At 39.5% G+C, this 14,166-nt stretch overlaps 1 protein-coding gene across 1 annotated transcript in view; it reads left to right on the top strand.

Annotated features, from left to right (window-relative positions):
• LOC126355900 (attractin-like protein 1) overlaps positions 1–14,166 on the top strand; it is a 278,201-nt gene that overhangs the window by 225,983 nt on the left and 38,052 nt on the right. Inside the window, exon 19 of the mRNA XM_050006409.1 lies at positions 1,512–1,728. Within this exon, the coding sequence (XP_049862366.1) occupies positions 1,512–1,728 (217 nt within the window). The remainder of the gene's footprint in view (positions 1–1,511; positions 1,729–14,166) is intronic.

Below are 14,166 nucleotides of genomic sequence, written 5' to 3'. Positions count from 1 at the left end.
AAGCAAAGACATCATATTGTTGCATATTTCACAGCTGTTGTGTGTGGTCTGGCATTTTCATTCTGAAGGAGAGGTTCCTACACCTGTGGACAAACTCTCTGAATTCAAAACTTCATTACAGAATGCTGTTTCTAATGCCACCAGAAGTTATATTATGCACAGCCATGTTACACGATACAGTTCAGAGAACTCTAGAACCAGAGTACTGCAAATATATAGACATGAGGAATAAAGGTGTAAAATGTTAATAACATTTTTTTATTTGAAAAGCTTTGAGAATTTTCACATAAAAATAACACAGAGGCACCACTTTACAGAAAGTCCTTGTATTTGTCTAGTTTGGCAATTGCCAAATGTCCTGGGTTGTAGCTTCCTGGGAGTTGACAGTGAGTTAACGTGAGGGTTTGAGAAATAATTTTCATTGACTCTAGGTCCAACAACATCCCACATAGCCAAAATAAAACTCAATGCACCTAGAAGATTCATTGCACCACAGATTCCAGTACATTAATATCTAGTAAATAATGTTGAACTTGCCACTGAGGTATAATTGTTTTGTAATAGCTTGATCCATGGGCTGAAATTTTCTGATCATATTGGAAGGAAGGAAACTTCGATGTTTTGTAACAAAACAATTTTCAACACAAAGCACAAAACTGCAGCTTTCTTTTTTTTATTTCATGATCAAACACCCTTATCCATGTGGCACCAGTGAAGAGCCATCATGTCTTATATGTGAGAGGAAGTATGTAAGTTGGACACATTATAAAGATTCTTATAGAAGCTTTTGGAGTGCTTTTGTAAAGGCAGTTTTACTGTGAACTTTACTTTAAGGAAATTTTACTCACATAAGATGTACTGATGTATTTTTTTTTAACTTCTTCATTCAAACTGAGGAAGAGTCCCCCCATAATTTATGCTTCTCATAAATCCAATATTATAATCAAGCAATGGAAAGTCTAAGTTGGAATAACAACTATATGAAAAGGATAAATTGCTTCTCACCATTCATAGGAAGCATTCCATCACAGACAGATGGAATGAAAAGACTACTAAACATTTAAGCTTTTGAGCAAAAAAAAGTATTATTCTGAAATGGAAAACATGCTGGGGCAACAGCAGCTGGAGACACCTTGGAGTATGCAAGCTGTTCTCGTGTAAGTGTGTGTGGTTTTTTTTTTTTTCCCATTTTGGAAGAAAGACCTTTCTGTATGAAACCTTAAATGTTTTGCAGTCTCTTCATTGTGCTTGTCTGTGACACACTGCCTCCTCTAAGAGGTGCGTAACAATCGTATCTTTTCGATAATTCCAATTTTGTATCATTTCTTCTATTATCTGTGCAGAAAATACTCTTTTGTAAAGCTCTACCTTTGCTACACCTTGGCATTGCTGTTAGTGTGTAGGAATTTCTGTAAACATGACTTTGTCTATTAGATATAATTTGAATTTTAAGTAATAGTGTAGTGTATTTTTATATTGTTTACAATGCTTTTAAAATTTCTTCATTTCAGCTAACAACGTAGAAAAACCAATACTGACAAATCATAATTGTACAAGCTATCGGTATCGCTTCAACAAGGCTGAACATAATTTTGGCACTTTGGATAATGTTACATTGACTACTTTCTATGTTTATGTGTATGATTTTCGGCCACCATTATGGATTCAGATCTCCTTCTCACAGTATCCAAAGCTGAATTTGCAACAGTTCTTCATCACATTTTCAACGTAAGTTTTTAGTCCCTTTACGTAATGTGTTTACTAGTGTTAAAAATTATGTATGAATTAAATGAAGAAACTAAGTAAACATAAAAAATGCATTAGCACATATGAGATTCAAAAGTTTTTTTATACCAGAATTTCATATTAATTTCAGTAACTGCACTGCACCAAAGCGGTACTCAATTGTGTTAGTTCATATATTGTCCTTATTTTTCTGTGAATTTTGAAACTAAGGATGTTCATATTAGATACATGTTGTTCGATGCCATCATTTAATCTTTCTCAGTTTCTTCAGCACGAAAATTGTTGTTTTGTTCTTTTTGTTGTTTGTTATCTGCATTGAATTGATTCTTTCTGAGAGCCAATTTATGAACATGTGACACAAAGTTGTAAATCAGAGGTTAACTTAAAACACTGTTATGGCACCCAAAATAGCAAGGACAAATAAGTTAAGCAGGCACCTAGTCCATCTATAAGATTATCAGAAAGTTAGTTTTAACATTTTCCTTTTGAGTATAGTGTGCTTTCAGAATGAAAAATTGTGTGGCTTTAACATTTGAGATTGGTGACTGTAAAATATATATATAAAATAGAAAGAAACTTCCACATGGGAAAAATATATTAAAAACAAAGATTCCAAGACTTACCAAGCGGGAAAGCGCTGGCAGACAGGCACATGAACAAAACACACAAACACACACACAGAATTACGAGCTTTCGCAACCGGCAGTTGCTTTGTCAGGAAAGAGGGAAGGAGAGGGAAAGATGAAAGGATGTGGGTTTTAAGGGAGAGGGTAAGGAGTCATTCCAATCCCAGGAGCAGAAAGACTTACCTTAAGGGGAAAAAAGGGTAGGTATACACTCGCGTGTGCACACACACATACACACATACACACATACACACACACACACACACACACACACACACACACACACACACATCCATCCGCACATACACAGACACAAGCAGACATTTGTAAAGGCAAAGAGTTCGGGCAGAGATGTCAGTTGAGGCAGAAGTACAGAGGCAAAGATGTTGTTGAAAGACAGGTGAGGTATGAGCGGCGGCAACTTGAAATTACCGGAGGTTGAGGCCTGGCAGATAACGAGAAGAGAGGATATACTGAAGGGCAAGTTCCCATCTCCGGAGTTCTGACAGGTTGGTGTTAGTGGGAAGTATCCAGATAACCCGGACGGTGTAACACTGTGCCAAGATGTGCTGGCTGTGCACCAAGGCATGTTTAGCCACAGGGTGATCCTCATTACCAACAAACACTGTCTGCCTGTGTCCATTCGTACAAATGGACAGTTTGTTGCTGGTCATTCCCACATAGAAAGTGTCACAGTGTAGGCAGGTCAGTTGGTAAATCATGTGGGTGCTTTCACACGAGGCTCTGCCTTTGATCGTGTACACCTTCCGGGTTACAGGATTGGAGTAGGTGGTGGTGGGAGGGTGCATAGGACAGGTTTTACACCGGGGGCAGTTACAAGGGTAGGAGCCAGAGGGTAGGGAAGGTGGTTTGGGGATTTCATAGGGGTGAACCAAGAGGTTACGAAGGTTAGGTGGACGGCGGAAAGACACTCTTGGTGGAATGGGGTGGATTTCATGACGGATGGATCTCATTTTGGGGCAGGATTTTAGGAAGTCGTATCCCTGCTGGAGAGCCACATTCAGAGTCTGATCCAGTCCCGGGAAGTATCCTGTCACAGATGGGGCACTTTTGGGGTTCTTCTGTGAGAGGTTCTGGGTTTGAGGGGATGAGGAAGTGGCTCTAGTTATTTGTTTCTGTATCAAGTTGGGAGGGTAGTTGCGGGATGCGAAAGCTGTTTTCAGGTTGTTGGTGTAATGTTTTAGGGATTCAGGACTGAAGCAGATTCATTTGCCACAAAGGCCTAGGCTGTAGGGAAGGGACCGTTTGGTATGGAATGGGTGGCAGCTGTCATAATGGAGGTACTGTTGCTTGTTGGTGGGTTTGATGTGGACGATGTGTGAAGCTGGCCATTGGACAGATGGAGGTCAACGTCAAGTAAAGTGGCATGGGATTTGGAGTAGGACCAGGTGAATATGATGGAACCAAAGGAGTTGAGGTTGGAGAGGAAATTCAGGAATTCTTCTTCACTGTGAGTGCAGATCATAAAGATGTCATCAATAAATCTGTACCAAACTTTGGGTTGGCAGGCTTCGGTAACCAAGAAGGCTTCCTCTAAGTGACCTGCAAATAGGTTGGCGTACGAGGGGGCCATTCTGGTACCCTTTAATTGTTGGTTTGTCTGGCCTTGGAAAGTGAAGAAGTTGTGAGTCAGGATGAAGCTGGCTAAGGTAATGAGGAATGAGGTTTTAGGTAGGGTGGCAGGTGATCGGCGTGAAAGGAAGTGCTCCATCGCAGCGAGGCCCTGGACGTGTGGAGTATTTGTATATAGGGAAGTGGCATCAATGTTTACAAGGATGGTTTCCGGGGCTAACAGATTGGGTAAGGATTCCAGGCGTTTGAGAAAGTGGTTGGTGTCTTTGATGAAGGATGGGAGACTGCATGTAATGGGTTGAAGGTGTTGATCTACGTAGGCAGAGATACGTTCGGTGGGGGCTTGGTAACCAGCTACAAGTGGGTGGCCGGGATGATTGGGTTAGTGAATTTTAGGAAGTAAAAGGAGGGTAGGGGTGCGGGATGTCTGTGGGGTCAGGAGGTTGATGGAGTCGGGTGAAAGGTTTTCTAGGGGGCCTAAGGTTCTGAGGATTCCTTGAAGCTCCGCCTGGACATCAGGAATGGGATTCCCTTGGCAAACTTTGTATGTAGTGTTGTCTAAAAGCTGACGCAGTCCCTCAGCCACATACTCCTGACGATCAAGTACCACGGTCGTGGAACCCTTGTCCGCCGGAAGAATGACGATGGATTGGTCAGCCGTCAGATCACGGATAGGCTGGGCTTCAGTAGTGGTGATGTTGGGAGTAGGATTAAGGTTTTTTTAGAAGGATTGAGAGGCAAGGCTGGAAGTGAGAAATTCCTGGAAGGTTTGGAGAGAGTGATTTTGAGGACGGAGGACGGAACTGTTCCAGGCAGGGTTCAATTTGGATAGTGTCTTGGGGAGTTGGATCATTAGGATATTTCCAGCAGAGAGTTCGAGTGTAGGATAGTAAATCTTTGACGAGGGCTGTTTGGTTGAATCTGGGAGTAGGGCTGAAGGTGAGGCCTTTGGATAGGACAGAGGTTTCGGATTGGGAGAGAGGTTTGGAGGAAAGGTTAACTACTGAACTAGGGTCTTGTGGTTCCAGATTGTGTTGGTTAGAATTTTGAGGTTTTGGGGGGAGTGGAGCTGGAAGTTTGAGATTGAGTAGATGGAAGAGACTGGGTCTGTGTGCAATGAGAGGAGGTTGAGGTTTGCTGGAAAGGTTGTGAAGGGTGAGTAAATTGCTTATACCCACATACTTCCATAAATACAAATGCTTTATATTGGTCAAATATTGTATTATTCATGCACATGTAAATACACTTAGACTGCAGTTCTTTTTGCTTTACAAAATGCGTGTTATTCTCTTACGAGAAAAACTTCGACTGTCCTCCACTACTAAAAACAAAAGACAGTACATCAAAAAATGAATGTGAAAAAATTTCTTTATTTGTCTGTGCCTTCCTAGTTAATGTCTCTGCTAATGCGTCTGTTCAATCAGTATTTCATTTTTGCTTTGCTGTTAAATAAATATTAAATTAGCAGCATCCTGGAAGGTATTTCATTATGTTCCTGTACAATTGCCCAAACACTGTACATTGACATGTCATGGAGACGTACAGTGTTGTTGTTTGCTTACATTTGCCGATAGGGGTCGATGACCTATATTGTCGGCTTCTCTTATTTTATTTTATGGAATAGATATGTTAGCTTATCTGTCAGCTTATCCTATGTGCAAGAAATTAAAATATTAAAAACAAAGATTCCAAGACTTACCAAGCGGGAAAGCGCCGGTAGACAGGCACAATAAAATAACACACACACACACAAAATTTCGAGCTTTCGCAACCGGCGGCTGCTTCGTCAGGAAAGATGGAAGGAAAAGGAAAGATGAAAGGATGTGGGTTTTAAGGGAGAGGGTAAGGAGTCATTCCAATCCCGGAAGCGGAAAGACTTACCTTAGGGGGGTAAAGGATAGGTATATACTCGCGCGCGCACACACACACACACACACACATACACATACACATACACATACACATATCCATCCATACATACACAGACACAAGCAGACATATTTGAAATATGTCTACTTTCACCTAAGTGCCACGTATCGAAAAATTGTGGTGGTGTTTGTTTTTATGCTGGGTGCAGTGAGTGTGTGCTTATTGTTAAAAATCTGACATTGTGGCAGAAGATCTTTATTTTTATGGCCCGGGTATCATTACTATTCGTTGTATTGACATTTTCAGTGGAGAGAACCGTAACCAAAAGCATCCATTGATTAGGTAAGCGGTCTAAGGCGCTGCAGTCATGGACTGGTCCCGGCCAAGGTTCGAGTCCTCTCTCTCGTGTGTGTGTGTGTGTGTGTGTGTGTGTGTGTGTGTGTGTGTGTGTGTGTGTGTGTGAGCCACGATACTTGTTTCGTTGCACACGCTTGTTCATGTCACAACACTTGAACGTGCATTTGTTGAAAGACAATACAACCGTCTAACACATTGTATAAACTGCTTGTACTTGAAGTTCATTCCTTCATATAGTTTGGTTTTCAATGAAAATTCATACAACTCTTTACAACAGTATACCTATCATGATCGCATATACCTATGGCTGACATTCCATCCATTTGTCATGTTATAAATATAAATTTCTTAAGTTTTACAACATCATAAAATTTTTCATTACCTACAGTTCGTTTGTTTCAACTCATTTTTGATAGCATTACATATACAAATTAGTTACTTATAACATTTTTATAACACAATACAAGCATATGATACATTTCTGCTTCATTTCATTGATAGGCTTATATCACTTATGGGAGCTCATTTATTTCGCAGTTAGAGGAGGGAGAATAAAGAACATTGGAAATAGGACCAAAACATAGTGCATTGCTGGCCTAAATACACTTGGCACCGCCTCCTTTCTTTGGGAGGGAAGAAAGGAAATACTCATCTATTGGTTCAAGGATTATGAGGAAATGTTATTCGTACAGTCATGAACTAGTTGCTAAGGAACCTTGGTTCATTGAAATAAATCATTGACAATGTATCACGTTATCTCTTCATGTTTTAATACTGTATGCTTCAATTCGCATGCGGCTTAGTGTGAAATCTAATGTCTTTGCTATTGTAGACTTGTCTTTCTTAAATACTGGAAATGTCAATAAAATTTAACTGGGTTTTGTAAAATCTCCTGCTGAAATGATTATGTGTACTCTGCAGTGAATAGGTAGTGACAGTTGTCATGGAAACACACTGCGATGATGCGTATTTCATTTTTTCATTTGTCTTGTGACCTTTCATCTACATCTACATGACTACTCTGCAATTCACATTTAAGTGCTTGGCAGAGGGTTCATCGAACCACAATCATACTATCTCTCTACTATTCCACTCCCGAACAGCGAGCGGGAAAAACGAACACCTAAACCTTTCTGTTCGAGCTCTGATTTCTCTTATTTTATTTTGATGATCATTCCTACCTATGTAGGTTGGGCTCAACAAAATATTTTCGCATTCGGAAGAGAAAGTTGGTGACTGAAATTTCGTAAAAAGGTCTCGCCGCGACGAGAAACATCTATGCTGTAATGACTTCCATCCCAACTCGTGTATCATATCTGCCACACTCTCTCCCCTATAACGCGATAATACAAAATGAGCTGCCCTTTTTTGCACCCTTTCGATGTCCTCCGTCATTCCCACCTGGTAAGGATCCCACACCGCGCAGCAATATTCTAACAGAGGACGAACGAGTGTAGTGGACTTGTTGCATCTTCTAAGTGTCCTGCCAATGAAACGCAACCTTTGGCTCGCCTTCCCGACAATATTGTCTATGTGGTCCTTCCAACTGAAGTTGTTCGTAATGTTAACACCCAGGTACTTAGTTGAATTGACAGCCTTGAGAATTGTACTATTTATCGAGTAATCGAATTCCAACAGATTTCTTTTGGAACTCATGTGGATCATCTCACACTTTTCGTTATTTAGCGTCAACTGCCACCTGACACACCATACAGCAATCTTTTATAAATCAGCTTTGCAGCTGATACTGGTCTTCGGATGACCTTACTAGACGGTAAATTACAGCATCATCTGCGAACAGTCTAAGAGAACTGCTCAGATTGTCACCCAGGTCATTTATATAGATCAGGAACAGTAGAGGTCCCAGGACGCTTCCCTGGGGAACACCTGATATCACTTCAGTTTTCTCGTTGATTTGCCGTCTATTACTACGAACTGCGACCTTCCTGACAGGAAATCACGAATCCAGTCGCACAACTGAGACGATACCCCATAGCTCCGCAGCTTGATTAGAAGTCGCTTGTGAGGAACGGTGTCAAAAGCTTTCCGGAAATCTAAAAATACGGAATCAACTTGAGATCCCCTGTCGATAGCGGCCATTACTTCGTGCGAATAAAGAGCTAGCTGCATTGCACAAGAGCGATGTTTTCTGAAGCCATGCTGATTACATGTCAATAGATCGTTCCCTTCGAGGTGATTCATAATGTTTGAATACAGTACATGCTCCAAAACCCTACTGCAAACAGACGTCAATGATATAGGTCTGTAGTTAAATGGATTACTCCTACTACCCTTCTTAAACACTGGTGCGACCTGCGCAATTTTCCAATCTGTAGGTACAGATCTATCGGTGAGCGAGCAGTTGTATATGAGTGCTAAGTAGGGAGCTATAGTATCAGCGTAATCTGAAAGGAACCTAATCGGTATACAATCTGGACCTGAAGACTTGCCCGTATCAAGCGATTTGAGTTGCTTCGCAACCCCTAAGGTATCTACTTCTAAGAAACTCATGCTAGCAGATGTTCGTGTTTCAAATTCTGGAATATTCCATTCGTCTTCCCTGGTGAAGGAATTTCGGAAAACTGCGTTCAATAACTCCGCTTTAGCGGCACAGTCGTCGATAACAGTACCATCGGCACTGTGCAGCGAAGGTATTGACTGCGTCTTGCCGCTTGTGTACTTTACATACGACCAGAATTTCTTCGGATTTTCTACCAAATTTCGAGACAATGTTTCGTTGTGGAACCTATTGAAGGCATCTCGCATCGAAGTACGTGCCAAATTTCGCGCGTCTGTAAATTTTAGCCCATCTTTGGGATTTCGCATTCTTCTGAACTTCGCATGCTTTTTCCGTTGCCTCTGCAACAGCATTCGGACCTTTTTTGTGTACCACGGGGGATCCGTTACTGTAAATATCCTTATAACTAAATTGTTTACTCAAGGTGCGGCCCATTTCTTCATTTGGTACCTGCTACTCTCGACGTAATTCTTCTTCTGCACCATGACGATGCACTGGTCGCTGAAAGAAAATAACTTAAAACTAATTACATTTCGTAGCTCGATGGCCACTGATATGTTTGGTCGTCACATATGTCTGCTGATATTTCCATACTTTGTTTAAATTCATACTTTCATTTATTCTGTTACCCCTTATGATCATTCACTCTGCAGAGAAAATTATCTGACATTTCTCATGGTATTTTGTTGTTAGTCTTAGCTTACACATCTCGTGTGTGTGTGTGTGTGTGTGTGTGTGTGTGTGTGTGTGTGTGTGTGTGTGTGTGTGTGTGTGTAATGGTTCCTTCTGGTTGTAAATATGTTGTATATAGCTTAGTATTTAATTAAATCTCTGTGCAAATATAGCAATCGGTTCCTTAGTTCTTAAACAGTAGATGTATTTGTGTAGTATTGTGTGTACCTTGTATTTGGGTTAAATGTACATTGCGTTTCTATTTTGTTTGCGCCTTCAGCCAGTCTGTTGCGCATGCCTACAGGTCAATGTCTCCTATCACACTACTGACATCAGTGCGTATTGTTGAGTGCGGATCCCTGAGCCATAAGCTAATTTTGTTTATAATTTCGATTCACATGAAGCTGTGTTTTACTTCTCATTGCTGTTCATTTTCTGCCTACATTTACAAATCAAAAGAATCACTTATGCCTATACACATTTCTTTATCTTAAAATACATTACAGAAGAAAATTATACTTTGAATTATGTACACTATATACAATTGTCTTGTGATAAAAAAAAAATTGTTACCCCATTTCATTATTCTATAAAGGCTTTTATATCCTTGTGAGGGTAGAGACCCTTGTCTCTTCCTGTTTTCTCATAGGTTAATTTGTAAGTGCCTGGGTATGGTATTTTAGAAATTACATATGGTCCTGAATAGAGTAATTGCCATGTCTTATTCAGTTTACCAATTTTTGTCGGTTTAAGGAGTGTTCGTGTGGTGTTTATGTCCTAATAAATTGGTTAAATTCTTTAAAGACTTGTGCAATTGGGCGTACTTCTGGGTGAAAAAAGCTTACTAATTTATGCTTTATGCCCTGTGAGGTCATAAATTGTTTCTATTTTTACTCAACAAAATATGAAGTATTATAAGTTAGTAGTACCTTTGGTTTACCTATTCTTCTCATCTCATATAGTGTCCCTCAGTTCTTTTTTTGATATTTGTGGCTGTTGCATTTTTAATTGTTTATTTTGATATGTTTCAAAAAAATGTTGTATAGTGCTACTACATATCATACCCCTCCTTTACTTCTGGGATATGGACCAGCTATCTCCAGGGATATCATATCTAGAGGGTTGGTTGTTTTTTTTTTTAAGCTCAGTATATTTTGACACATTTGACTGTTTTGATTTTTGACATACTGCACACTTTCTTAATACCTGTAGGATGCGTCTTCTCAGATTTGGAAAATAACAATTTTTTCAGTACATTTCCCTACTCAATAATGTCCCCATACTTCATGTATGTGTCTTATAAATTCGTCGTTATAAACTACACACACACACACACACACACACACACACACACACACACACACACACACACCATTCATCAGATTTTTCATGTTTCCTATGAAACAAAATGCCCTTGTACTCCTGATACCATTTACTTACTCTTCCACCTTTATCTTGCTTAAGGTTCTGCAGGACCTAACTCCATCTGCGATCTTGCTGTTGTATAATTTTCATCTGCTTACAAAACTTATAAACTTATGGTAATCAGACTTGTGATGTACCTTTTATTAATAGTGTTTTGATTTCTCCATCTTGGTCTGGTATTTCACCAAATTCCTCTAAACCTAGTGGTAGCCTAGACAAGGCATCTGCAATAACATTCTGATTTCCTTTGATATAAAGGATCTCGAAATTGAACTCCTGTAAATATAGACACCACCTAGCTAATATACAGTGCAATAGTTTACATGTTAAAAGAAATTACAGTGACTGGTGGTCACAGTACACTTTGTTGTTCTTGCCCCACAAAAAATATTCAAACTTCTTAAATGCCCATATCACCACTAAACTTTCCAATTCTGACACCAAGTAAGACCTTTGTGCAACTAGCAAAAATGATGACCTTGAGTACTTCCTTACCTTCTTCCTCTCATATCTGAAATAAGCATGCCCCCAGCCCTTGAAATGAGGCAAAAATCCTTGGACATGTCAGGGTGGCTAAGAATGTTTGCATTTAACAATGCCTATTTAATGTTATTAAAGTCCTCTTGACACTTTTCATCCCATAACCAAAGCCAATTTTTTCGTAATAAGATGAGCAATGCATCACCCTTCCTTAGTTGTTGTGGTACAAATTTACAAAAAAGACAAAGCTAGCTCTAAAAAGGCCTGTAGTTGTTTTTTATTCCTTCGAGCTGGACAATTGCGTATGGCATCAGGTTTCTTTGGATCAGGTAATATACCTTGTTCTGACACATGTCGCTTGAGTGCGCGATCCAGTAGTCGTCGAGTGTGGATCTGCTGCAACTTTCATGAACTGACATAGAATTGTTAATTTACAACCCGCAGTTGATTTAAAACTTATTCTAGGGAACCACGGCCCGACTTTTTGCAAACAAATCGCGCGCGGATTCTCAAATATCGGCGCCGAGTTTAAGATACACGGCTGGATATCGGTCGTTATCATCACGTGTACAATTCAGTAACATTAACTGCAGTTTACGGACATTAGCTTGATAATAACTATCAAAGTCTTATGAGTGCCATAGTAATCGTCTTGATGCTTAAAGCAAGCGAGAAGCGATTTACTGTCGGGATATGACATTGTATAGTCAGCTTGCTGATACGTTGCTTAGCAACTCATAAACAGCCAGTGATAGAATTATCAAAACGATCTTTTAAGTATCAGTGACCACTACACACACATCAGAAATTAATTACTCTAACTGTGAGTGACTTCTGGATTGGATTTTTTTTTTTTTTTTTTTTTTTTTTTTTTTACACACATTGATTGGTATTAATAAACTTCATTCGAGGTTGAAACTTCATCAGTGGTGCCGCACTCATTCAGTTTAGTAGAATGATAGATAGTACTAGCTATGCTACTATTTGTAGTTTTAAAAGAAGAGAGAGCATGTACCTGTTTTCCTTTTGAGAAATGTTCATGCTTCAGTCATCAGTATTCTCAAACCAGAGACACGAGTGACACTCCCTCATAGCACTATGATATTGTGAACCACCACACACGTGCTCCCTTCTCACTACATTTCTGCATTGTAAACACTGAGATAGAGCTGCAGTACGAAGAAGGAAGAAAGAATCGGAAAGATCAGCGAAAGAAACGGAGCAAAGAGAGAACAGGAGGGAACAACCTTTCCAATGCAGATATAAACACTCCTGCGGTAATGTTCAGTCCAAAAGTTAGAACACGGAATTCGTAACTTCTGCCTCCACAAACAAATGCAGTATATTTTGGACTTTCTTCATGGAACTTAGTTTGCCAGTAGGACATTTTGAGATCAAATATACTGAAATATTTCCTATTGTAAAACTTTAGAAGCTGTTCGTCCAAATTGTCTGGTCTTATGCTTACTGGTACTATAATCTTATTGATACCCTGGCATCAAGAACTAATCTTGCAGAACCACCATCTGGTTTGCTTACTGGTAATATTGGACTACAATAGTGTGAAAATAAAGGCTGTATAATTCCCCATTTAACCATACGATTGATCCCTTCCCTTACTGCTTCTCGTTTTGCCCATTGAATAGGATATGACATTACACAAAATGTTTCATGTGGGTAGACTTCAAATTTACATTCTTAGCCTTTGAATGCTCCTGGCTCCTTACTGAAAAAATTGACATACTTAAATAACAAGTTAGAAAGTTCTCGTCGTTGCCCCTCATTTAGTACCTGTGATTCACTTAGTTTCTGCTCTACAATCTCGTAACTAACCTCAGTGTTCACTTCTTGTTCAGTATCAATTTGGTTTGTGAAATACACAGCTGGAAATAAATACTGTACTACAACATTTGACTCTGGTTTGTTTTTGATACTTGCATCGAGCGTTTTACTAAATCAATAGAAAAGATCTAGTCCTTTGTATAAAAGTGGTCTGTGCCATTGCTATGTCAATCTGTGTTTTGTATGTTCTAAACATGTCCATCCCAATACGACAATTGACAATTAGTTTGTCAATTATAAGGAAGTTGCACTTCACTGTGAAATGTTCAATTTATACTGGAATAAGTGCTTGATGCTTAACCAGTTTAGTCTTACTGCCGGTAGCAGTTTACACCTTGCAGTTTCGTTCAGGAAATATTGGGAACTTACCTCTCTTCTTCAATTCACAAAAAAATGCATTTGACATTAGGTTGGTAGTTGAACCTGAATCTAAAATTAACTTTGTGTCAATGCCAAATATTTTTACCTTAATGATTTCTTACACTTGATCTTCCTTGACCTTATCTACTCTGTCTAACTCATGCTCATACAAATTGTCCTTGATGTCACCATGTTTGTCAAATATTATGAAATATGTTTGTAGTTCTGCCTTGCGCCCACTTCCTGAGACGTCAATAGTCTGGGGCTATACTACTACCGGTTGGTGTTTTCCAACGGCATGGTGTGACTTAGTTCATTACCTGGAGAAATTTCAGTGAGTTGCACTGTGTGTGTACTTCGCCAATTTGTGTCGTTAGCTGCTGTGCAGATATTTTGCTGCCCAAAAGTTGGCTGCAGTACACCATACACATTGGCCACTACTGCAGCTGACTGTTCCTGTTTATGTTTGGCATAGAGTCTTTTGGTGGTGAATTGTAATACGCTCATGCGTTGAAATTACCCCTGTTGTTTTGGAAATTTCTTTTAAATCGTTTGGTTTTTCCATTCCCTTTACCATACTCATTGCCTTTCGGTATGTAATTTTGCTGTTGTGTGTACCAACCTTGCTGCATGTTTAAATCACGTTTTATTGACTGATTTACATAATTATGTTGTTGT

Source organism: Schistocerca gregaria, chromosome 3 (assembly GCF_023897955.1).
Source record: "Schistocerca gregaria isolate iqSchGreg1 chromosome 3, iqSchGreg1.2, whole genome shotgun sequence".
Lineage (NCBI taxonomy): Eukaryota > Metazoa > Arthropoda > Insecta > Orthoptera > Acrididae > Schistocerca > Schistocerca gregaria.
This window is presented reverse-complemented; position numbering and strand designations above follow the sequence as displayed.